At 37.5% G+C, this 26287-nt stretch overlaps 1 protein-coding gene across 1 annotated transcript in view; it reads left to right on the top strand.

Annotated features, from left to right (window-relative positions):
- kdr (kinase insert domain receptor (a type III receptor tyrosine kinase)) overlaps positions 1 to 25938 on the top strand; it is a 34748-nt gene extending 8810 nt beyond the window's left edge. Inside the window, exons 7-31 of the mRNA XM_067416979.1 lie at positions 1742 to 1934; positions 2109 to 2226; positions 3627 to 3799; positions 4146 to 4302; positions 8822 to 8933; positions 9938 to 10046; positions 10154 to 10498; positions 10720 to 10866; positions 11315 to 11446; positions 14080 to 14186; positions 14574 to 14709; positions 15918 to 16022; positions 16112 to 16225; positions 16471 to 16559; positions 16780 to 16939; positions 17950 to 18041; positions 18135 to 18257; positions 18350 to 18461; positions 18561 to 18660; positions 18895 to 19000; positions 19917 to 20059; positions 20298 to 20379; positions 24484 to 24569; positions 24651 to 24840; positions 25559 to 25938. Coding sequence (XP_067273080.1) covers positions 1742 to 1934; positions 2109 to 2226; positions 3627 to 3799; positions 4146 to 4302; positions 8822 to 8933; positions 9938 to 10046; positions 10154 to 10498; positions 10720 to 10866; positions 11315 to 11446; positions 14080 to 14186; positions 14574 to 14709; positions 15918 to 16022; positions 16112 to 16225; positions 16471 to 16559; positions 16780 to 16939; positions 17950 to 18041; positions 18135 to 18257; positions 18350 to 18461; positions 18561 to 18660; positions 18895 to 19000; positions 19917 to 20059; positions 20298 to 20379; positions 24484 to 24569; positions 24651 to 24840; positions 25559 to 25642 — 3315 coding nt within the window. The 3' untranslated portion in view covers positions 25643 to 25938. The remainder of the gene's footprint in view (positions 1 to 1741; positions 1935 to 2108; positions 2227 to 3626; positions 3800 to 4145; positions 4303 to 8821; positions 8934 to 9937; positions 10047 to 10153; positions 10499 to 10719; positions 10867 to 11314; positions 11447 to 14079; positions 14187 to 14573; positions 14710 to 15917; positions 16023 to 16111; positions 16226 to 16470; positions 16560 to 16779; positions 16940 to 17949; positions 18042 to 18134; positions 18258 to 18349; positions 18462 to 18560; positions 18661 to 18894; positions 19001 to 19916; positions 20060 to 20297; positions 20380 to 24483; positions 24570 to 24650; positions 24841 to 25558) is intronic.
- The last annotated feature ends 349 nt before the right edge of the window (positions 25939 to 26287 follow it).

Below are 26287 nucleotides of genomic sequence, written 5' to 3'. Positions count from 1 at the left end.
CACTTGGTGATTAAGGCTTGAATGAGCTGCTCGGCCATGGAAACCCATTCCATGAAGCTCTCTACACACTGTTCTTGAGTTAATCTGAAGGCCACACAGAGTTTGGAGGTCTGTAGCTATTGACTATTGAAAGTTGGCGACTTCTGCGCACTGTGTGCCTCAGCGGGAGCTGACCCCGCTCTGTGAATTTACGTGGCCTACAACTTTGTGGCTGAGTTGCTGTTGTTCCCAACTGCTTTCACTTTGTTATAATACCAGTAACAGTTGACCATGGAATATTTTGTAGTGAGGAAATTTCACAAATGGAAAAATTGCACAGGTGGCAACCTATCACAGTACCACGCTTGAATGAGCTCCTGAGAGCGACCCATTCTTTCACTCGAATGTGCTTGATTTTATACACCTTATACACCAATACTTTTGGCAGTATAGTGTATTAAAACTAGAGTGACTACAACACAGAGCAAGTTTTTGCAAATCTGTGAAATAAAAATAAACAATTCAGCCACAATTCAGTAAAACTAACAGCAAGGAAGAGGTTACACATGATTTCAAAACCTACACCCACTCAAACACACATGCACTTACACAACACACTATTATACACACACAAATTAACTGGTGTAGCTGTAACAATATGGTAAAATTGAACCAAAAGACTCAAATAAGAGGTTGAAATCAGGTCTGACTCAGATGGTTTAAGATGTGATAAAGCAGTGGTTTTCAAACCTGTCCTGGAGGACCCCCATCCCTGCACATTTTATATGTCTCCCATATTTGGCACACCCACTTTAGGTCTTGCAGTCTCTACTAATAAGATCATGAGTTGAATCAGGTGTGTTAGATGAAGAAGACATACAAAATGTGCAGGGCTGGGGGTCCTCCAGGACAGGTTTGAAAACCACTGTGATAAAGCATTCCTGTTCATTTTTGTTACATTGTTATTGAATTTCGATGTTATGTGTAACAAAATGTCCTCGTCTGTGTTCAGGTTTGACTGTAGTAAAATGTATGCAAAAACTGACACTTCAAATCAACATTTCAAACAAAAAAATCTAAACCTTGACAAAAAGTAGTCTTTGAGCATGTCTAAGTATAAATCAAAATCCACAACTTAATAAATATAATTATTTATATAGAACTATATAGAAATATTGTGGTTACACCATAACATTACATACATTTTTTTTTACTCCCAGATGGCAATAGACCTTCAAAGATGTAAATGTCTCTATATAACATGTAATACTGCTTTAACTGAAAAATAATTCAAAAATATATTAGAAAAAAATATGTATTATTTTCAATGGGAAAATAACTAATACAATTTGTATAAATATTGCAATATTTTAGTATAATAAAATCCCTTCAAAATTCTATATAATAATCAAAAAATATTATTGATTGTGACCACGTGTGAACCCTAAACGAAAGTGACCAGAGGGTTCAAATTTATCATCCGCCAATCTTCTATGTGACTGTCGATATCTGGCTACTTATGCCTGGCTCACACTACTGGAGTTTTAGGCCGATTTATGCCCCCAATTTTTTTTTTTTTTTTTCATTTAGTTATGCTGACATTATTTGTTTTACTTAAGACACTTGAAGCATAAGTTCAATTCAATTCAAAGTCCAGACCAGACCAGACCATGCAGTTTAGCTGATTTTGTTGTATTAGTTTCATAAATAACATCATGCATTTCTCTGGTGGATTTTAAACTGTCTCTCTCACCTCCTGCAGAGAAGTTTCAACAGCTCAATACCAAGGTCACGCTATGAGACCAAATCCTACAAGAAGAAGCTGTGGAACTCGTTAGAACTGTCCAATACCCTCATTGTAGAGAATGTGACCATAAATGACACAGGAGAATATATCTGCACAGCCTCTAGTGGTCAGATGCACAAGATTGCACGAGCATCCCTCATTGTCTATGGTATGTGCTTTTAGAAATAACCACAAATTAAAAATTTAAATGTTAGCGTTGCTCACACACCAAGGCCAGTTATAAGCTACCTAGCTGTCATAGGTAACACTTGGTAGCATAAAGACTATGTTTTATAATACAATGTTTTAATCGCATTTACTAACATATCAATTGATGTTTCAGAGAAACCGTTTATAGCACTCAATGATCAGTTGTCGCAGACTGTGGAGGCAAATGCTGGCCAGGAAGAGGCAAAAATCCTTGTTAAATATTATGCTTACCCAGAGCCTTCTGTCAAGTGGTAAGTGGTTAATAGTGTCTGACTTGTGTATATATTAGTGCTGTCAATCGACAAAAAAAATTAACTAGATTAATCACACACATTTTTCTGTGATTAATCGCAGTTAAAAAAAACTGCAGTTTTTATTATGTTTTAAAAGTTGTAATATTTTGTGTAATAATGTAATAATTGTAATAAAAATGTAATAATTTCACAGTTAATTGCACAAATCAATGTAAAAAAACATAAAGACAGTATATTTTAAATACTTGAATGAAGGCCATCAGGCTATCACTGCACTCTAAAAATTGTTGGGTTGTTTTAACCCAATGTTGGGTCAAATATGGACTAACCCAGCAATTGGGTTGTTTTAACCCAGCGATTGGGTTGTTTTAATCCTGCGGTTGGGTTAAATATTTGCTTAAGACAACCAAATCGCTGGGTTAAAACAACCCAATTGCTGGGTTAGTCCATATTTTACCCAACATTGGGTTGTTTTTTACCCAGAATTACCCAGAGAGTGATACTAATACTAAAGATATCAGTTTTTTACATTTATTAGGGTTCAAAATGTAAAAACTTTTAACTTAAGTGAACTTAAATAATCCTCTCATAAACCCAACAAATGTCATATTTACCTGTGCCCTGTGAAATATACCAAAATTTTTATAAAGTTATCAAACAGTGTGCACTGCATAAATTATAAATGAAATAAATCCTTAATAAAGCTACACAAGTTCTTTAGTCAAGAGCAGTGAATTATTTTCTCTGTTCCCTTTGTTCTTTGATTAACATTAAAGGTGGGGTAAGTGTTATTTCAAATCAGCTTTACCAAACGGGACTGCCGAGTGCTTAAACAAACTTGTAGCCAATCAGCAGTAAGGGCTACTAATGACGTGGAGAAGAGAGCGCTCAGTGCCCGTCATTATTCAAAATACATGACACACAGGACGGACATTAGCCGAGTGATGACAGAAAGAGAGAGATGGCAGGTAAAAGAAAAAAGGGGATGATGTCTGAGGAACAAAAGAAAGTTTACGATCAGGCAAGAAGTATCAGCTTTTCAGCGTTGGAGAGAACTCAAGGAGCGAAGAACAAGTGTGCTTTATTTTTTTGTTTTGAAGAACTAATAAATACTGGCTTTTTCTTGAATATGCTCATCTGTCATGTTTGCTTGTTTGTCCATTTGGAATCGTATCGTCGCTCACTTCAGCGATGATAAATACCAGTTCTTTTCCACATCGTATAAACCTGGAGCGTCTAAACCCCCTCACTGTCTGTTTCAGTTTCCAGAAAGCACTTAACCCACCTTTAACTTTGACAGCACTAGCCTATATAGTGCCTATAAAGAATAGATTTGAACTGTATGTGCAAGTCAGACTGAACTTTTATTAAGCTTTGTTTTGATATTTTCCATCCAGGTATAAGAATGATCAGCTGATAGTGTGGAAGGAAGAGTACAGGATGAAGCCTAACAGAGGATCTCTTACTATTTATGGTGTCACAGAGAAGGATGCTGGGAATTATACTGTTGTCATGACAAATAAGATTACCAAGGAGGAGCACAAAAGAACATTTCAACTCTTGGTTCATGGTAATTCTCTTCTCTTCTCTTCTCTTCTCTTCTCTTCTCTTCTCTTCTCTTCTCTTCTCTTCTCTTCTCTTCTCTTCTCTTCTCTTCTCTTCTCTTCTCTTCTCTTCTCTTCTCTTCTCTTCTCTTCTCTTCTCTTCTCTTCTCTTCTCTTCTCTTCTCTTCTCTTCTCTTCTCTTTCTCTTCTCTTCTCTTCTCTTCTCTTCTCTTCTCTTCTCTTCTCTTCTCTTCTCTTCTCTTCTCTTCTCTTCTCTTCTCTTCTCTTCTCTTCTCTTCTCTTCTCTTCTCTTCTCTTCTCTTCTCTTCTCTTCTCTTCTCTTCTCATTAACTTGTGTGTTTATATGTACAGTTCACCCTAAGATCTTTGAGAAGGAAGTGCCGCTGGATCGTGATGTTCATATGTACGGCAGTAGTCCTACACTCCGATGCACTGCTAGCGGAGGATCCAGCCCTGTCACAATAAAATGGCAGTGGATGCCCAGAGAGGACTGCCCAATCAGATTTCTGTGAGTCACATGATTTGATACTGTCTTGTGGTTTTGCTTCAAGCATAACCTGTGTAATACATCAAGAATTTAGACTGCAAAAAAGGGCTCTATCAGATAGATGCTTCATGTGGTAACCTCTAAATTAACAGTTTTTATTTCAGTTAAAACTTTATTAACATTACTAAATTAGGTTAGACAAAGATCCCTAAGATATCAATTGCACATCACCACATTTTACAGTTTTACCAACATTAAAGTTGCAAATTGTTCATTTTCTCTTTAATCATATTGCATTGTATTATATCATAAAAAATACAAACATATCTAACATCGAAGGTTGGGGAGAAAAACAAAACAATACGGTGTGACATATGTACACCAATATACCTAAACATACGCTGATAAAAATGATTCTGTGGTGAAGTTTGTTCAGGCAAGAATTCAAAAACAAAGTAAATTCTATATTAGTACTCAATTCAAGCATATGTGAATTAAAGCGTAAATATCAAACGTTATAAAATTAAGTAAAACCTACCTGCTGCTTGTCTTCCCTGCTGCTTTTACTGATTTCCAGTTATATTTACACAGTTTTATCATTGCTTTTGTTGTTAGGTTTAGTAACTTGCCATTTTGTGACACTTTTGTGAGTTTATTTTCTACACAAAATGTGTAGAAAATGAATTCATATTGAAAAATGAACGAAATGCAGCAAAGTACAAATTACCCAACAACCTTTTACTGGCCAATTTAAAGTTACTTATATGCTTGTTAATTTTACTTTTCTTTATGGTTAAAAATGATCCAAAATACATTTTTAAGTAAGAACATAACCAGCAAGTGTTCAAAACTCTCCTTACTTTAGCCCGATTTACAATGGTAAGCTTTTAATAATGTGTTATAATTTGAGTGGTAGCTTTCCAAGGGAAATACGAGCATGGCCTCATTCGTCTTTGTGTCATTACATGTCTGTATACATAAAGGAGGAGTTCGGCTAGTTGGCTATATTTGTGGATGCTGCAGGTTGCGGATTATTTATAGCCTTTTCTCACAGCAGCTGTAATAATTAAACGTACCATGTTGATGCGGATTGCAATCCAGAAAGGTCCTAACGACATTCATCAGTTCAACCGTAGTTAAAAGCAAAAGATTAGACTGTGCAGAAATTTAAATCTAAAGGTAAAGCTAATCTGTAGCCCCCGCCCACCGAATCGTGGAGCTAAATGAGCAATAAACATGCCAAAGATAGCAATATAATCATTAGTAACAAAGACACAGGTTGACACTGGATTTGCAGACACATTGAGATTAAAACACAATGCTGTGCCTTCTATATTGTATTTGACAGGAATTGTGCAGCACACTCACGTGAGTAAAACATGTTTTTTTATATAGTATTGCATTTTTGCAGATCATATTGATTATGTGTACGTGTCTAACAGAACATACCTTAGCATGCTGTCACAGGCTGGAGAATTCCTTATTTGTTGGTTCATTACGATTCTGGATCAGAACAGATCAGACTCAGACATGTAATGGCCAGGGGGCTCGCAAAGCCCAACATCCCAGGGCCATGTGTTTTCCAGATGGGCTACTAAAATGTAAGCAATCTGGCAGGCCGGTGAATCTTAAATAGTGAAATAACATTTATTTCTTGATCTGCACTGTTCACTCTCTTGACTTGATATTTAAAGAGAGCGCGTCCGCTTATGTGTGTGTGGTTCGCGCTTATATCCACCGATCGGGCGGGCCAGTAATACAAAATGAATCAATCGGGTGGATGAGAGCTAAATCATTGTGTTTGTTCAATAAATACGTTTTGAGAGCCCTGTCAGAGAATTATTCTGGATGCCGCTTTCAAAACAATCCCTCTTGTGAACTGACAAGGAAGCGGAAGCTCATTAAATATGCAAATCTTCTCCAATCCTAGCCGTGGGCATTTACTTCTAAGTCTCCAGTGCGTCACGCCCATCAAAACCCAGTGTTCAGGAGAGAGCCTCAAAACCAGTGTAGAAAATAGCCTATTAGATATTAGTTATGATGTTTTTGTCACGTCAACACAAAGGAAAATGGTGCGAGGACTCAAGTGCAGATAAATTAAGGTTTATTTACAAAATAAAGCATGAACTCAAAACAAAACCCACCACGGGGCAAAATACATAATCTAAACAAACTCAAAAAACATCCCAACAGGGAAAGCACGGGGAAACGGGAGACGTAGACATAATAACAATCCAACAAAGACTGACAAACACCAGGAGCTTATAAAAGGGAACAAATGAGGCAGGGACCGAGGGAACACAGGTGGGGCAAATAAACCAATAATGAGATAACGAGGGGGGAGGGATCAGACAATGACAGAAGCACAATGGCCATACTGACAAAACCCACATGTGCACAGACAGGACAGGCATGTGACAGTTTTTGAGTGTAAAACCATGAGAACATCACAAGTTGACCTCAGACAACACTATACAAAATTTTAAAAAGCCAGTTCATTACACCTTTAACAATTTGAGAACAAAGTATACCAATAATAATAATTTGCATGGTTTGATGTGATATGAGCTAAGCGATCATTGAAAGCCACACACACACTCCTCAAAAAATTTGATTAATCCATGCTAAGGAGCTGTGCTGATGCTCAACCCACGTACAGATGATAATTCTGCAAATAACTGCAATTGCGGGTTTCAAACTGAGATGGCAACTAAGAGGCAAAACTTTAAGCTGCAGCTTTAAGTAGAGTTCACTTAATTTCATTGTATGTGTGCAAAACTTTTTTCCTTTTTTTCAGTTTACGTAGAATATGATTCTCTTTACTTTTCTGCATTTTCATATCTACTCTGCATCTAAATTTCTGTAAATATTGTTTCTCTTGAATGATAAATTGTTTGTGATATTCCTCATTTGTACATTCCTCGATAAAATGCACTGCAAATGCTGAAACATGTAGATCACAACAAAAAACTGTACGTCCTCATGGCACCAAAAACAGCAGAAACCAAACAAATTGACATTTGTCTAGCAAAACCTGCCAATTAGAATGAAAGCTAAAAAAAAAAAAAAAGTGTCTTCCTGTGTATTTGTATGGGAGTCATTTACTGTTTTGCTTAGGCTGATGACTATGTCCTTAGTCATTGTTTTTGCTGACAAAATATACACTGAATAAGATGTTTGCAGGTTTGCTCACTGAGTAAATATTCAAGCATTTTCGTTCCTGGTGTTCTAGTGTGTCCCACAGTGCAATTAATTAGCATTTTGTGCTCTAATTGGGCATTCATCCTGAAACAACTGTTGTGATTGGGCCAAAAAGTATGGCTGCTTTGGTTAGAGAGGACTGAGAAATCAGCTACTGTGAGTTTTGGTTAACTTGGGACTTAAATTGACAGCCTGCATTCATTGAACATCACTTCCACGTATGTTGTAATCATATAATGGGTTTTCAGGGCCATTACATGAGCCTTATCTTCAGATTGCACTGTCACCTATTTCCGTAGCCCTCATCACAACTTCCTGTTGTTCTAAAAGCAGATGCATTTGAATCCTGTGTCCTTGATCAGACATAAAAATAACACAATGTCTGTCACTGTATCCTACTAACAAGAGTTCCCCCTCGTCCTCACCTTTCATTACAGTTTTTAAATGACCTATTTTTGTTTGTCTTTTTTCCCCATCTCTTTTTCCTCTCTTTCGCTGTTCTCTGTATCGTCTTCCATGGCTGACCTACATGCCATGAGATGATGAAGTTTAAACCCGACATCTGTTTATTGACATTTATAATAATTCCCATTGCTCATAAATATGTGTGGCAGAAGTGCAATTACTGTAGATCTGGAAATGGAGTCGGTTATGGGATGGTCTAAATTTAGACCGTTAATAATAGATGCATTGTTGTTTTGGATTCAGTTTGCTGTTTTTCCGTTTTTCCTGTTCCTTCTGGAGATATGCAGATAGATAGGTGTTTATTTTTGTGTCTTCTCTTTTGAGATTTGGATCCTCCATTGTGAAATGTTTGTATAAAATGTTTTTTCATTTTTTTTTCATAATACTTTTTTTATTGTTACATTTATTTAATTCATTTAAATATTTTGTGGAAACTCATAATTTTTTTTCAGTGTCCTTTAATGAATAAAAAGTTAACTTAACTGAAATAACAGCATTATTTAGAAATTATTTGTGTAACATTTAACACGTCCTTAGTGAATAAAAGTTAATTTCTTTAAAAAAAAAAAAAATCTTAATGACCCCAAAATTTTGCATCTAGAAGGTATTTACATCTATGCATTTAAGAGACAACTTTATCTGAAGTGACTCGCATTAGAGGACCATAAGCGATTCTTCACAGAACCAACAATATCCATAGTACACCATGTGTGTTTTGCAGACCTGGAAAGTATTCAAAGTAATTTATTAATTTTTAAATGATAATAATAATTGTATATTATTATTGTCGTGACAAAAAAACAACATAATAAAATGACTTTTTAATGTTTTATAATTATAATTTTTTTGACTGTGTAAAAACTGTTACTCACAGACCAAAGTCAGACCAGAGTGTGGTGAAGTGTGACAAGTGGAGGGAGATATCAAACAACACAGGGAAGAATCCCATCATCAGCCCCACATCTGTCATTGAACGCTCTCTGAAGGTAAACATTAATACCAGGACTCTGTTGTGTTTAGCTCAGCCTTTGAACATGCAAAAATAAGTTGGGTCCTAATGTCTAATGAGACTGCGATTTAAGATTTAAACCTAGTAATAAACCTAATATAGGATGTAAAGGAAATATTTAAAGGCACAATATTTAAGATTTTTGGATTAAAATATCCGAAATCCACTAGAACAGTGTTATATAGTTTATTGACTTGTGTACTTACATTATCCGAAATATTTCCAAGAATGTTTAAATCCAGAGAAATAAGCTATTTTAACCATGTGTCCATGTGTTGCCTATCAATGGCATTAATACCTGTGTTACCCTCGATTGAAGATGCCAAAGATGCTTTAATATATTATGTGTTTTATTAGACAGGTGAGCAACGTTCCACTCCAACAGATTTCAGCCCCACCTTGGTTCATACTAATAGATCTTTAATACATTAGCTCATACATCAATATGATTTCTGCCTGAGTCCTGTCGGATTCTTTTGCACCGGCTGTGGAGGTGAAGAAAAAAACTCCCATGATTCTGTGAAATCAAGGCGTCATCAAGCTATAACTTTTTTTTTGAATAAGGACCTTTAGTGGTGAAAATTACATATTGTGCCTTTAAGAATCATGTGCTTTATCTAGGTCACTAATCAAATAAATGCATTCTGCTTTGTATAGACAGTCAGATGTACTTGCTTCTATTGAAGCTCAATATTCTCTTTGGAAATACTCTAATCATGCTGGAGAACATGATCGTCAGGTTTTACACAAACGTGTTGAGTTTATGCAGCTCGGGTGCAGCTGCCATTAAAGCAAAAAGACAAACCAAATGCAAAGACATTTCAAAATTCATGTACATTTTTCAAATAACTTTTCCGAGTTGTATGAAAATGCAAAAGTGGTATGAAACTTTTGAACCTCACTGATTAAATGGTTAATCTTGGTGAATCTGGTAATATTTATATGCGATCCTGTTTTGATGTACTGTGTGTTCTCCCATAGACCATCAGCACACTGAAGATCCAGAAAGCAGTTGCTCATGCCCTCTACAGGTGCCTTGCCACCAATAAGTTGGGAGATGAAGAGCGAGTCATTGTGTTTCAAGTAACTCGTGAGTGCTTCCAAACCAGAGACAATGTCCACTGTACATCCCAAATTAAACGATTGCAATCAAATTGATCAAATCTAAACTTTTTGTTATTTTTGTCATCCTCAAAGGTTTCCTCAACCTAAGCGTCCTCCCCTCCAGCAGCCCTATTGAGGGAGAGGATGTGGTAATGCGCTGTGTAGCCGACCGGCTGCTGTACTCTAACTTACGTTGGTATCGGGTAACAAGCGTAGCCAACCCTGATCCGCCTCCAGCGGCTGTGCCCTGTGATACCCTCAGCCTGTCACCTTTCCACCAGCCCAATGTCACCATATCAGGTCTGCAGGGCACAAATGCAACGCTGGACCTGCCCATACCCAATGCCACTTTGATGGACCAAGGCCTGTACGCTTGCCAAGTGGAAAACGTGGGGACCAATGAGAGAACCTGCTTACTTCACAACCTGAGGCTCAGAGGTTAGTCCATAGCTTTACATAAAGTGTCATTTTTTGACTATTTTAATTAATTTGGTGATGCTAGTGGTAAAGAAATGACACACTTAATAGACTATTAAATAATTAATATATATAAAAATTTAAATATATATTAAATTCCTGCTTGCTTCAGATTGGTTGTTCAGATGGGATATATTGCAGAAATCATGTGCAAGCTTGAATGTACTAATATCTTCCCGCAGCTCTTGAGATGTCAAGAATTGTGACCAACCTGACTAACCAAAGAGTAAATGTGAGTGACTCCACCACTCTGGTGTGTGAGGTGACCGGCACACCAAAGCCTACTGTGGTTTGGACTAAAGACAATCAGACTGTCATGGAGGGATCAGGTGAGCAAATAAAACATCATATAGTGCAAGGAGATGCATGAAAAATGAATCAAAATTGTTTCAAATCCTTGCAAAAGATCAAACATAATTGATAACCTCTAATTGTATGGATTCATGGACCGAAATTTTAAAATTGAAAGGAAAAAAACGATCTCTACCCATCTTACACTACGTGATTGTGTGAAATCTGACTGTTCAGAACCTGCAGACTTCATATGTTAGAGGCTAAATTGGATGTAAAACAATTTGAACTATTTTAGTTTGACCACTATTCTCAGGCAACAATTTATTTATTTTTTTAGTTACACTGAATCCCATCATAAAATCAGTTTGGTGTTAGTGTGTGCTTTACAGAAAAAACTAACAGCTGAAACTATCTCTGAGGGGCAACTAGTTAAGTTACTAGAGGAGTTTACTAGTTTAGTGACTCGTGCTTTTCTTTTGTCAGGTGTGATTCTGAAACAGTCCAATCGTGTCTTGACCATTCAACGGGTGAAAAAAGAAGACAGCGGTCTTTACATATGTATGGCCTGTAACCAGCAGGGCTGTGACTATGACGAAGCTCGTATCATTGTGGACGGTGAGTCTGTTGACAAAACACACAGCTTGATTTATTTAGCTTTTATTTTTGGTTTGTAGAAGATTAAAAGATAAGGCAGTCTGGACATATTTTTTTTCTCTGCAGAATTTTTATGTAATTCATTTTTGGAATGTTACAATGGCCTGAAGTGTAACACAATCCTAGATCTTGATGATTTAGTCTTAACCTTTACAAATATATCAATGGTAGATTTTTTTAAACATATACACTACCGTTCAAAAGTTGGGGGTTGTATGATTTTTAAAATGTTTTTGAAAGTAGTTTCACATTCTCAGTAAGCTTTTCCATTGTTTATCTATGTGAACATGTAGACATCTTTGACCATTGCACTTCCGTCTTGCATCTTTTGCAGCATCAGTTCAACTTTCTCAAGAGCTTGCAGGTGTTTTTTTGTTGTTGCTTGTTTCGCATTTTTAACCACATAAAATGTATTCTGAGTAAATGGTCCTTAAAGGGGTAATGAATCGAGAAATCAACTTACCCTTGAGCTTTTGATATATAAAAGGTCATGGTAATATAAGATTGTCCTGTAAGTTTCAGATCATTTTGACGCCATCTATTGCAAAACACCGCCTCTACAGCACGTCTAATTCAGTAGCCCCGGCCACCGACTCTAGCCAGCAGCAATAAGCATGCCGAAGAAGATAGTAAGATATTGTGCTTTTCCTGGTTGTGGAAGAACAGAGTCCCTGCATAAGATTCCTTTGGATCCTAATATTAGGAATGTGTGATACTACATTTATTTTTAATGAAGTTCCTGCTCACGTGGGGAAGACATGTATGTGTGTTCGCTTCATTTCACTGCGGAATCGTTTGTAAACAAGTCTCCGGTCGAACTGGATTTGCAGACATATGGATATTAAAACACGATGCTGTGCCTTCTATATTGGATCCGGCAGGAATGGTGCCGCACACTTATGTGAGCAAATGTCTTTTTTATATGTAGTCCCGGGGCTATGTGTTTTCCAGATGGGCTACCAAAACGGAAGCCCGTCGGCAGGCCGGTGAATCTCAAATACTGAAAAAATATTCCTTTCTTTATTTGGGCAATCAATCGCAGGTGGATGAGAAATAAATCCTTGTGTTTGTTTGATAAAGACGGTTACGAGCCCTGTGATCGAGAGAATCATTCTGGTTGCCGCTTTCAAAACAATCCCTCCCTTATGTGAACTGAGTGACAGGGGAGTTTTCAGCATCATTACTCCACTCTTCAGCATATCATGATCCTTCAGAAATCATTCTAATATACTGATTTGATACTCAAGAGACATTTCTTATTATTATCATTGATGGAAACCCTTTGGATTCTTTGAAGAATATTGACAAATATTTTATGTTACTTTTAATCAATTTTATGTTATTTTTTTTATCGCATCCTTGACCTTGATTAATAAATGATTAATTTCTTTAAAAAAGACTGACCCCAAACGTTTAAAATGTTTTTAATACCAAAAGTTGGCAGGTACAAATCACTTTGTCAGTTTATAGAGACGTGTCATGGGTGTGAGGCAAGCTCAGTCTCCCACTGACTTTTATCCTCATTGAGATTTTGTTTTAATCAAGGCCCTGGGGCAAAAATAGCTCTCTTTTTAGTCAGTCAGGAAGGGGGCTCGGTTAGTGTACATCCGTAGGGAGTGCTAAAAGAAAACAAAGCAAAATCCCAGAACACAAAAGAGAGGGATGTCTCTCTCTCTCTCTCTCTCTCTCTCTCTCTCTCTCTCTCTCTCTCTCTCTCTCTCTCTCTCTCTCTCTCTCTCTCTCTCTCTCTCTTTCTCTCTCTCTCTCTCTCTCTCTCTCTCTCTCTCTCTCTCTCTCTCTCTCTCTCTCTCTCTCTCTCTCTCTCTCTCTCTCTGTATGTGTGTGTGCATCTTTCTCAGTGACTTGCATCTTGGTATAGTTCTGTCTCTTGCCTCCCACACATGAAGGACAGAGAGCACAGAAGCTCACAGAATATTAGAGATATACTGTACTTTGTGTGTACGTGACTACTCACTCGCGTCACTGCTTCTCCTTGTCACTGCAAATGGGACTGTCAGGCAGCCGTCATATTCACTAACAGCACCCTTCTCATGGGGAGAAAGAAAGGGTAAAAGAGAGGAAGGGAGAGAGAAATCAACTGAAAAATCTACATGTAGTGATCGATTGACCAGTTGCGTGTCCTAGTATAGAAAAGAGAACATGGTACTTTTTATCTAATGTGAATGGGTTCCTGCTGGTGGATTTTGGCTTCATGTTGCTGTACGCTCTTCAGGCTTATTTTGATTGGATGTAATGTCAGGTCAGCAAACAATTCACATTCCTTGCTCCTGGAGCCATCATGTACGCCCAAAAGCACACAAATATTTCCTGTAAACTACATTCGTCCAGGCAATTCAAGCCTTCCTCTGCTATTAATATAACATGAAGAAGCATTTTTCCAGTTCCTCTCCACAATATAATATTTATCTGGTAAAATACAATTTTTCAATTTTGTGGCAAATTGATACCAAACAGGCAAACAACTATGTCTCTTCATCTTCAATAATACTATTTATTAATCATCTAGGTTGGTTTGGTTGAATCATTTTTTAAATGTCTTTGTGTCTTTTTTTGTGTGTGATTTCTGATCATAGGTGCAGAAGAAAAGATGAATGTGGAATTGATCATGCCTATTGGAGCCGTTGTCACTGCCATGTTCCTCTGGCTCCTCATCGTCTTTGTCATCCGCAACAGGAAGCGGGTAACATTCCATCTCTTTCCCTTTTTCTTGTTTTCTCCCCCTCCAATTTACATGCACAGACGCACTCTCGGCTCTCCTCTGACTGATTTCGGACTTGGCTTACGCCATCTCTATTGTATGCTCAGCCCACATTTTGCTGCGATGCGTCACGTACACCAGCCATCCATGAGCCCCAGTGTCCACTGGACCCCAGCTTTAATTCTGCCTCTGTGTATGATAGTGGCTTCCAGTAACTCATTAGTGCGTGTCTTTATAATGAGGGCTTGATTCTGGAAGACTCAAGCAGGACAGGGGTGGAGGTCTCATCCAGAAAAGCTTGTTCTCCCCTTTTGACCTTCATTCCATTTTGCCATACACTCACCCTTTCCATCCTTTCCTCTTTCACAGCCTAATGATGGAGATCTGAAAACTGGCTACCTGTCGATCATTCTGGACTTAGATGATATGCCAATGGATGAGCACTGTGAGAGACTGACCTATGATGCAAGCAAGTGGGAATTCCCTCGTGATAGACTGAAGCTAGGTGAGACTTGGCTAAACGTGAGGAATAAATCAATAAAAAAAACAAGCCCAAATAAATGTAATTAAATTGGTCAAGAACAATCATAAATGGATTTCCAGTAGATTTGTTTAAAAAAAGAAAAAGAAAATTATGTTTAAGAAAGTTAGAAATTTGAAGGCACAACATGTAATTTCCGCTTATTTAAAATAAAGGCGCAGCTTGATTTTGTGTAATCATGGGAGTTGTTGATTACGCACCTCTTGTTCACCTCTACAGCCGGTGGAAAAGAATCCGACAGGACTCAGGCAGAAATCATATTCATTGATGAGCTAATGTATTAAAGATTTATTAACGTTATTGTAGTATGAATCATTGGAGTGGAATGAGGCCGTTGGAGCGATTGCTAATGATAGACAAGCGCGACACTTCCGCTTCTTCTGTTCATGCACATGTGAGGTAACGCAGTGTTGTTTTATCAAATTAGATACATTTGAGTGTGTTGAGAGTTATGTTCTAATGCTACTCTGCAGTCGCTCTCCGGCTCCTATGAGACACGTTTACACTGCTGTAAGAGATTGATATTATGGATGGTAAAACATGGCACTCGCGGTAAATCAAGAAAACAAGATATAAACAGCAAGACTAACTGTGCTTTATAAAAATGATTAGTTTTCTGTTGATTAATGTATCCAGTCAGTTGTTCACCTGTCTAAATAAACACATAATATATTAAAGCGTCGTTGGTGTTTCCATGGTTTCTACAAAATAAAACCGGGTAATGTGGGTATGATGCACAGAAATGTGTTCTGGTTAAAATTGCTTATTTCTCTGGATTTAAACATTCTTGGAAACATTTGGGATAATGTAAGTACACAAGTCAACAAAATATATAACATTGTTCTAGTGGTTTTCTGGATATTTTAATCCAAAAATCTTACATATTGTGCCTTTAATGAGTTTACTTTTGAAGTTCATTAAATTAACATAAAAAGTGAAAATACCACTGGACAAATGTATACTGTATGTAACAGACTTCAGTGATATGTTTTTATTGATCTATTTTTACAGTACCTCTATATCCATGTGTTTCAATTTTTTAATTATCTTAGGCTTTCAGCATCTTTTATTACCCATTTTAACCCCTGCAAACAGCTAAAATATTTGCTAAAAAAATATTACTATACATGTATATGGAATTGTTCACAAATGTATAATACCATGTTTTCCAGGAGAGCCACTGGGCAGAGGGGCATTTGGTCAAGTTGTGGAGGCGACTGCATATGGTATTGAGAAGGCCACCACCTGTACTACAGTAGCAGTGAAGATGCTCAAGGGTATGAGGCATCTGTTCACTGGCCTTAAACTGACTTCAAAATATCTGCCATTTAACACAACTGACTACAGTATTCTCATTCTCCAACAGAGGGCGCTACTTCCAGCGAGTACCGCGCTCTGATGTCTGAGCTGAAGATCCTCATCCATATTGGTCACCATCTCAATGTGGTCAACCTTCTAGGGGCCTGCACTAAACAAGGGGGTGAGTTCCCCTTTTAAAATCCTCAGATATTGACAGAAATGACTTCTGTAATCTTTCCTGTCCTGTGAAGTTTGCTGCCGCCACACACTGTTCAGGAAGTATGTAGATGTTTATGGGTGACAAAATGGGCAGTCATTGTAAGAAATGTGTCAAAAACATTGTGCATTGTTGAGAAGAACACAATGTGCCCACATGAAAAGTCTCTTCTTCCTCTCTCTCTCTCGCTCTCTCTCTCTCTCCTTCAGGACCCTTGATGGTCATTGTAGAATACTGCAAGCACGGTAACATCTCCAGCTATTTAAAAAGCAAACGAGGAGAGTACAGTCCCTACAAGGTAAATTGCGTCATAACCCAGAGTACTACTTGTAAAGCCAATTTGTGATATAGATCTCAGTTGTTCATTTTAACAATGAGCTGACTTGGCTTGGCCTTTAAATGTTGTTCAAGGTTAAAGGTGTTATTAAGGTGTTGCTACTTGACCCTGAAAACCTACTTAACTTGCCAACTACCCTGAAAGCAGAGGAAAGCTGATCCACGCGTGTCTTGTTTCTCAGAAGCGGATGCTGTGCAGGAGGGAGGCACAGATGGAAGAGGATTTACATGAGGGAGATCTGGGTCTGGGAACCAGCACTCGACTGGACATCTGCACGGGCACCGCAGTGTGCACCCGGATAGGAGAGCAGACCTCCACGACCCAGCTGCAAGATGAACAAGGTACAGTATATTAGTTTGTTGTATTCTCTGTACTGTCTTCGGACTCTCACAGCTACTAATGCCAAAGATGGCACATTTAACAAAGTTATATAGTAATATTAGTATTGTCATTTAGTTTTGTCATTACATTTTTTTTAATTTTAAGTAGCTTTAATAAGCTCATTATCTGTGAAAATAGAATTAACTGCAAAGATATTAATAATAAAAATGAATAAAATAAACAAGATAATTTTTATTATTAATAATATTTATTCAAATTATTAAGCAGCTGAAATGAGCTCATTATCTGAGACACTATGGACATTTTTACTTTTAAATTAAAGTTTTCACTGCAAAATAATTAAAAATAAACAACATAATTACTTGTTATTATTAATACTATTTTTTTTAATTATTTGTAAGCTTTAATGTGTTGATATTATTTGAGAAAATAGATTAAATATTTATGAATAATATTTATTGATTTATTTCTTTTAAAATGAATGTCATAATATATATAATAACTGCAAAGAAATTATTAAAAAAATAAACAAGATCATTTTTATTATTATCAATAATTATTCAAATTATTAAGTGGTTATCTGAGAAACTATATGGAAATTTGTACTTTTACATTGAATTTGTCACACTGCAAGTGAATACAGAAATAAATAAACAAAATAATTATTTATCATCAATAAAAAAAATCATACTTATTAATCTAATTATTCTAGTTATCATTTGATTTAATGAGTTCATATTATTTGAGAAAATAGATGAAATATTTGTACTTTTAAAATAAATTTTGTCACACTGTAAATAAATGGAAAAGTATTTAAGTAGAATGAACTGCAAATAAATAAATAATACAAATATCTTTGAGGAAATGTATGTACTCCCAGAATCAAGCCCTCATTTACACTGTAAATATTTACATTTATCAAATTAAATTAAAGAACACAAAAAGATTAATAAAAACATGAATTGGACCCAAGATGTGTATATATAATGTGTCATCTCCTCATGTACAGAGAGTTCAGACTGGGATCACCTGACAATGGAGGATCTCATCAGCTATAGCTTTCAGGTGGCCAAAGGCATGGAGTTCCTAGCCTCTCGAAAGGTAAAACTAAAACTTGTGTGTATACATTTTTCTTGATTTACTTTTCATTGAAGATAACTGCTTCAGTCCTAATAATGCTCTTTGTGTTTGTAGTGTATCCACCGGGACTTGGCAGCCAGAAACATCCTCCTTTCTGAGAACAGTGTGGTGAAGATATGTGACTTTGGTCTGGCCAGAGACGTGTATAAAGACCCCGATTACGTCCGTAAAGGAGATGTGAGGACTCTTATTACATTCAGACAACTTCATTTCATTCATTTCTCGAAATTGACCAACTTACACACGAGCATTCCTCTCTATCATCACAGGCCCGTCTTCCTCTCAAGTGGATGGCTCCTGAGACTATTTTTGACCGCGTGTACACCACGCAGAGTGATGTTTGGTCTTTTGGCGTGCTGCTCTGGGAGATCTTCTCACTTGGTAACAAAATATTGATATTAACGTAATATTATCCCAGTGCATACTAGATAACATAAACGTACTCTAATTATCGGACATGTTCTGACATGTTTGGTGCAGGTGCGTCTCCATACCCAGGTGTGTGCATCGATGAGTCCTTCTGTAGGCGACTAAAGGAGGGAACCAGAATGAGAGCTCCAGATTACGCCACACCTGAGATGTAAATATACTTCACAGTTTTAGATCTGATGTAAAGTTAAAGGTCTGTGAAAATGATCTTCAACTGTTGATCTAGTAAACAATCTTTTTAATTCTGTTGAAAATACTGAAAAACTTTCATACTGTTTTGTAGCAGATGGGCAGACTATTCTTATTAATGCACTCAGAGATGTAGCAACTGACTGAAAGCTAAAAATCTTACCAACTCTTCCATGTTAATGTGAAATTCTTCCAGATACCAGACCATGCTGGACTGCTGGCTTGATCGACCCAAAGAAAGGCCAACCTTTACTCAGCTAGTTGAGCATCTGGGCAATCTGCTACAGGCTAGCGCTCAACAGGTTAGACTTGACTCCATTTATAAGTATATATTTTGTCTAATTTATATTTTTAGTAATCAGTAATTTAAGTCAAAGCAAAATCATTAAAAAAATTTTTTTTTAAATCTTGTTTACCAGTTAAAATGTACATACATACTTAAACCAAGATACATGTACTTGGGAAGTAAATTTATATAAGATATTAATACTTTAATATGTTTTTTTTAATTTATAAATTGAATTATTTCCCTTACTCCTTTGGTAAATAATTTTCTCTGGTTTAGTCAAGCCTCAACCAGTGTTATTTTAGTATTATTTATATGCTATTATAGTATTTATTAATATTTTTAATTGGCTTTTTTATTTTATTTTTTATTTTTACTTTAAGTTTTAGTAATTTTGTAATGTGCTTTTGTTATTTTTTATTTTTTTATTTCAATGTACCCTTAATTTTTGGGGGTTTTAGTACTTTTAATACTTCAACTTAATAACCTAATAACTAACACTACAATACGGATCTATTAGTCATGGTTAGTAAATGCATTGACTAATAATGAGCAATCCATTCATTACAGTACTTACAGTATTAATCTTTGGTAACATAATTAATAAAAAAATGTTAATTGTTAATTAATGTTAATTGTTAAATGTCGAGATTAACATTAACTGAGATGAATAAATACTTTAAAAATATTTTTCATTGATGGTTCGTATTAAATAATGTTAACAAATGAAAACTTACTGTAATGTGTTACCATAATATCTTATGCAAGTTCTCACGTTTTAGAGATATATATTTTTACTGGAAAACAAGACAAAAATACATTTAAGAAACTGACTTTTCCACATTAATGGAACGTGATTCCATTTTTCATATGACAATTTAAATGATTTGACAACTTATTATTTGAATTATTGTTTGTTGCCTGTGTTTTAGGATGGAAAGGACTACATCCCCCTGACAAACGGAGAGAAGGAAGAGGAATCAGGGGCTCCTCTCGTCAGTGTGTCATCTACAAGAACACACTATGCTGGCAGCACTGAGGCCCAGCTCCACTATGACAATGCTCCAGCTCTGGGGTTAGCTACATTAACTATTCTCTATTGTGATTTTTGTGCTGTTGTTGGCATCATAGACCTAAAATTAATCAGATTTAACTATGTCCTTGCAAGCATTCATACTTATTCCTGCCTGAGTTATCTGATTTGTGTGGTGTTCGCACGACATTACAGAACTGACATTTGAGGATACAACTTGCTTAACCTCTCCCTTGACAAACTAATGCAACAATAGTCCCACCCATGCCTCTTCTGACAGGTTCCCACATCAGATAGACAGCTGTGGCGTGCCAATAAGTATGACATTTGTGGACATTCCCCTGGAGCACACTGCAGTTATGGTAAATAAACTTTACATACATACATACATACATACATACATATATATGTATATATATATTTTTTTTTTTTGCTGTTTCATTGCAATTAATTGCACACTTATTGTGAAATTAAGCCATTTATCTAGTTTAACATGCTAATTTTTGTCATCATTTGGTATGTCCAGCAAAATAAACCATAAAATTGAAGAATGTTTCTCACAACAATGTATTTTCAGCAAGCTTTTTTCAAGGTAAATTTAGGTGTTAAGAGATTAACAAACCACCTTGACCTGACTGCATACAGTTACACGGATGATCCATTCAGAATTACGTACCACACGACAAATCAAGACATTAACCTAAATGTGTGAGGAAACAATGTAATGAATTTAGTGAAATGTGCAAACTTTGCATTGAGATCGCAGATTCATGGTTTGTTTGCTAATATGAGAAATGTAATATAACATGAGCTATTTTTGTTAGGCTATATAAAAAAAACTAAGAAGCAAAGTAGCAAATTACAAAAACGATAGTACATTTAAAAATACATTTTTCAGATACAATAGGTTTATTTAATATGTATACGTTTATTTAACATCTGTAGTTGTTTGATTAACATTAAGGACAGACAGGTATTTCATTGGGCTGCTGAATGCATGGACATAATATTCTGACATAATATTCTGTTCCGTTGAGCTCGAGCTCTTCAGAAACAATCACAGAATATGACGTATTTTTACTTCAGTAAAACCAGTTAAAGGCACAATATGTATGATTTTTGATGAAAATATCCAAAAACCATTAGAACAATGTTATACATTTTGTTATAAACTGTCTACTTACATTATCCCAAACATTTCCAAGAATGTTTAAATCCAGAGAGATCTGTTATTTTAACCAGTGTTACGGACCATGTCCTTGTGCTGTCTGTCAATGACGCCATATCCGCACTAAACCTTTGATTTCCGTAGAAACCATGGAAGCCTTATTGTTTAAATTTACCACAAGTAAAGTTTTTACCACACCTCAGAGACATTTACATTTACATTTATGCATTTAGCAGACGCTTTTATCCAAAGCAACTTACAACTCAGGAGTACAGGAAGCGATCCGTCAAGAAGAGGCAAAGAAACACTAAAAGTGCCCCAAATACCAAGATTTGTATACTACTCAGAGTAGCAAAAACCAGAAAAAAGGGAATAAAAGAGAAATAGAGGAGGAAGATTTTTTTTTTATGATAAGATTAAGTGCTCATGGAAGAGATGAGTTTTTACCTGTCTTTTGAATGAAGCGAGTGATTCTGTTGTGCGTATGGAGGACGGAAGATCGTTCCACCAACCAGGAACAATGAAAGAAAAAGTTCTGGAGAGGGATTTCATGCCTCTCTGAGATGGTACCACAAGACTTCGCTCATTTGCGGAGCGAAGGCTTCTGGTAGGGGTGTAGACTCGTAGGAGTGAGTCGAAGTATGCGGGTGCTGAGCTTGTGGAAGATCCAAGAGTCAGAGCTTTGAATTTGATCCGGGCAGCGAGTGGTAGCCAATGCAGAGAGATGAAAAGAGGTGTGACATGAGCCATTTCGGGCTCATTGAAGACTAGATGTGCCGCAGCATTCTGGATCATTTGCAGCGGTTTGATTGCACAAGATAGAAGTCCAGCCAGAAGCGCATTGAAATAGTCAAGTCTAGAAATGACCAGGGCTTGGACAAGAAGCTGTGTTGCATGCTCCGTAAGGAACGGTCTGATTTTCCTGAGGTTGTGCAATGCAAACCTGCATGATTGAGCTGTCTTTGAGATGTGGTCTTTGAAGGACAGCTCGTCATCAAAGATTACTCCAAGATTTCTGACCGACCCTGAAGGGGTAATCAAAGATGAACCTAGCTGGATGGTAAAATCGTACTGTATGGTCGGATTAGCAGGGAAAACGAGTCTTTGCTAAATTGAGCTGCAGGTGATGTTTTTTCATCCATGCCGAGATGTCCGCCAGACAGCTTGAGATTCGTGCAGCTACTGTGGGATTATCTGGTTGAAATGAGAGGTAGAGCTGTGTGTCATCAGCATAGCAATGATATGAGAGGCCATGTGCCTGAATGATGGGTCCCAGTGATGAGAGGGTGGACAGAAGAATCTGATGATTCAGTGTCAACGGCAGCAGACAGATCAAGGAGGATGAGGACTGATGATTTGGATGCAGCTTTAGCCATCAGCAGGGCTTCGGTAACTGACAATAATGCCGTCTCAGTTGAGTAGCCCTTCTTGAAACCTGACTGTTTTACGTCCAGTTGATTAGACTGTGAGAGGAAAGATGAGACCTGGTTGAAAACAACTCTTTCAAGTGTTTTCGCTATGAATGGTAGGAGAGAAACAGGTCTGTAGTTCTCTACAAGTGATGTGTCTAATGTGGGTTTTTTAAGCAGTGGGGTTACCCGAGCCTGCTTGAATGTGGTAGGGAAGATGCCGGTGCAGAGAGATGTGTTGATGATGTGTGTGAGTGCTGGTAAGAGTGTAGGGGAGATGGCTTGTAGAAGATGTGAGAGGATGGGATCTAGAGGGCAGGTAGTGGGATGGCTGGAGAGAAGAAGTTTAGATACTTCAGCCTCAGTGAGTGTGGAGAATGAGAGAGAACTTTGGCTGTGGATGTGGCTGATTTAAAATCGCGTGTGTGTGTGGAGGTGGGAACTGACTGCTGATGATTGTGGTTTTATCTTTGAAAAAACGGCAAGATGGTGATGGGGGACAGAGCAGAGAGTTGAAAGTTCTGAAAAGTGTACGTGTGTCTGAGGTGGTGTTGATTTTGTTGTGGAAATATGAGGATTTAGCTGTATGGACATCATGTGAGAAGGAAAAGAGCAGAGATTGATACTTACTCAGGTCATGGGTTGTTTGATTTGCGCCATTTTCTCTCTGCTGCTCTAAGTTTGGTCCGGTGTTCACGAAGAACATCAGTTAACCAAGAGACGACACTATTTTGTCAAGTGGCAAACACAGCATAATCAGAGAGAGCTTTCGCCATCATACAATATATTTTTTAATTGTATGTCATTTATTCATCTTGTTTTTATTAATATGATATTTTAATATCAATCTAGATTACTCCAATATGCAAGTCAATATGCAACCAGCCACTGAGCGAACGCCCAGAGTAACGTTATAACATAACTTTCAAACTGTATTTAGTGTGATTGTTTTAAGCATGTAAAACAGCACTGCGTTGCCCAACACACATTGAAATGAGCGGAAGCGGCGACTGCAGCATAAGCAGAATAAAAGCTCAGAGACAGTGTTTGGTGCAGGTCTCTCTCACTAGCATTTGCTCTCAAGGGCTCTCGACGCGTCCTGCGTCATCAAGCTAGGCCTATAAGCGACCTTTATTAGCAAAACGTACATACTGTGCCTTAAAGGTGCACTGCAACTTTCCGTCCACGGGAGGGCGCCTATTCTAAACAGAGGCGTAGTTTGATGACGCCAAGTGTGAGCGCAGCATCTTGGGACATGTGGTCTTCACCTCACAGCCGGTGGAAAATAGGACTCGGGCAGAAATCATGTTCATGGATGCGGTTATTAACGTTACTTTAGTGTAAAGCAGAGCAGGACCGAGTGTTGAGGAGCTGAGCACGACCGCTGGAGTGATTGTTACACAAACACATGGCTCGCGAGTACCGGGACTTTTATTATGACGGGACGGGACACAGTCGCCGGGCGCCTGCAGTATTTCCGCGTTTCCGGGAGTATAAGGTAAAGCAGCTCTGATTATCATATTAGATACATTTAAGTGTGTTTAAAATTGTGTTATGACGTTACTCTGTGCGTTCGCTCGGTGCTGCTGTGACATGTTCGCACTGTTAAGAGAAAAGCGATCCTGCCGAATAAAACACGAAACCGAGGGTAACGCAGATATGACGCAATTAACAGGCGACTCCCTCAAACGCTATGCTGACACGTCCCGGTCCTTAGTTAAAATAGCAATTTTCTCACAACTTACAAACAGATGGAAACATTTGGGATATTGTAAGTACTCAACTGAACAAAATATATAAAACTGGCCTAGTGGTTTTTGGATATTTTACTGCAAAAATACTACATAGTGCACCTTTAATCCCAATTTAAATGATCTTCCTTCCTCCAGAACGGACACATGGACTGTGGAGTGGGCTTATCACGTGAGCAGATGAAAGCTTTGGATAGGCAGGTGCCAAGACCACCCAATTTCAGGTGACCACTCATCCTGATCTCAGTACAGTCACAAAAGAGAATAATTCCAGTCATATAAACCTGTTCATGCCTTATCCACAGCCCACTACTGCGGTGTAAGAGTAAGGAGTCTTTAGCTTCTGAATCGTCCAACCAGACCAGCGGTTATCAGTCCGGTTACCACTCTGATGACACGGAAGCCCCGATATACGCCAACGAGGAGATGATCATGAAGAGAGACATTCGGAAGAAACCTCCATTGCCCAAGAGAAACGACAAGTTCAGCGCAGAGGTCCGTTATAGTGCACCTCCAGTTTAACATCTATAAAGCTTCAAACAGTCTTAAGGCTTTGTTATTCAGAACTTTAATGTAATAGTTCAGCCAACAGTGACTCATTTTCTCACCCTCAGGAGATTTTTTTCTTGTGAACAACACAAAAAGAGTTATTTATAAGCTGCACTTTTCCATACAATGGAAATAAATGGTGGCCACCATAAGTTTTTCATCGGATAACTAAAGCTATTTTTATGATGTTTTTGTTCATTTTGAAGCTTGCCAGACCATGGTCACCATCCACTTTCATTGTCTGGTAGTAAGTAACTCTTTTGTATGTAGGTGAGTAAATGACTTTTTTTTCTGGTGAACAGACCAACCAATTTCCTACCTAAAATGAGTAGCAACCTTCTCACGTTCATCCCATATTAGGCATTTCCTGCCATTATCCGTGATTCGGTGATCCAAAAACAACAAACCGTGTAATTGGCCCTCGAGCTGCGGTAAAGGTGCACCGTTATCTTCTATCATAATTGTATGCGTAAAGGAACCACTGACTCATTTGAACTGTTAACTGTTTCATTTATCATACTCACTTTTTGAAATAAATGTAATATATTGTGTTGGAACAGACTGTTTTGGAGCAGATAAGATGTATGTTTTAGTTTTATTCTTCTAAATGCCAGGGGAGTTTAATGAGTGAGAAACCCTTAGCAATACAATCATGTTTACACAGACTGCGGAGCAAGAGTGGTCTCTCAGTGTGTCCACGCCACTTCCTGAGCAGAGACATGCCCTCTTCCTACCATACAGGAAATAGCAACTGGAATGTCAGACAATTGAGTGTGTGAATGTTTTCCATTTTTTGTCTTCATCTTTTGCATTGTCTTTAAACCAATCGTGACCAGACTTTTTCTCCCCTAACAGCCTGAGTATTATTTTTTTTTTCAGCTTTGTTGTTTTTGGTTGGCCTTTTGATTGTACAGTTTATAATGAGGGCCTTCTATGTCTTTGTAAGAAAAATGTCAGTATTTTGCCATTATGATTATTATGTAGTTACACATCCATTAATGTTATTAATTGTTTTTAATAAACACTCTTGCCAGTTAAAATCAACATTTATGTGGACATGTTTTCATGCACAAGAGTGCGCCGATCTTTTGTGACCCCTCTCTTCCTCTATCTGTTTCTCAGTGGCCCTGAGACAATGTACTCATATCTCATGTTTTCCCCCATGCTATCTGTTTGTGTCTGAGAGTATGGGACAATGCACGCTAGCCTATGAACTGGACTTTTTGTGTGTGCATTTTTGGTTTCATGCATTTGTATTTTTGTGGATTTGAACAATCGGGCCTGAGGAAACAATGCTCACGCAGCCTTGGGTGTTTTCCTAGGAGTACTGGTTTCAAAATGGCTGCCCAGAATAGCATTCACAAGGCCATCAAAGCACAGTGAGCTCTGCGCT

The sequence above is a fragment of the Pseudorasbora parva genome, chromosome 15 (genome assembly GCF_024679245.1).
Source record: "Pseudorasbora parva isolate DD20220531a chromosome 15, ASM2467924v1, whole genome shotgun sequence".
Taxonomy (NCBI): domain Eukaryota; kingdom Metazoa; phylum Chordata; class Actinopteri; order Cypriniformes; family Gobionidae; genus Pseudorasbora; species Pseudorasbora parva.
The sequence above is the reverse complement of the archived record's forward strand: the minus strand, read 5'-3'. Positions and strand labels throughout refer to the sequence as shown.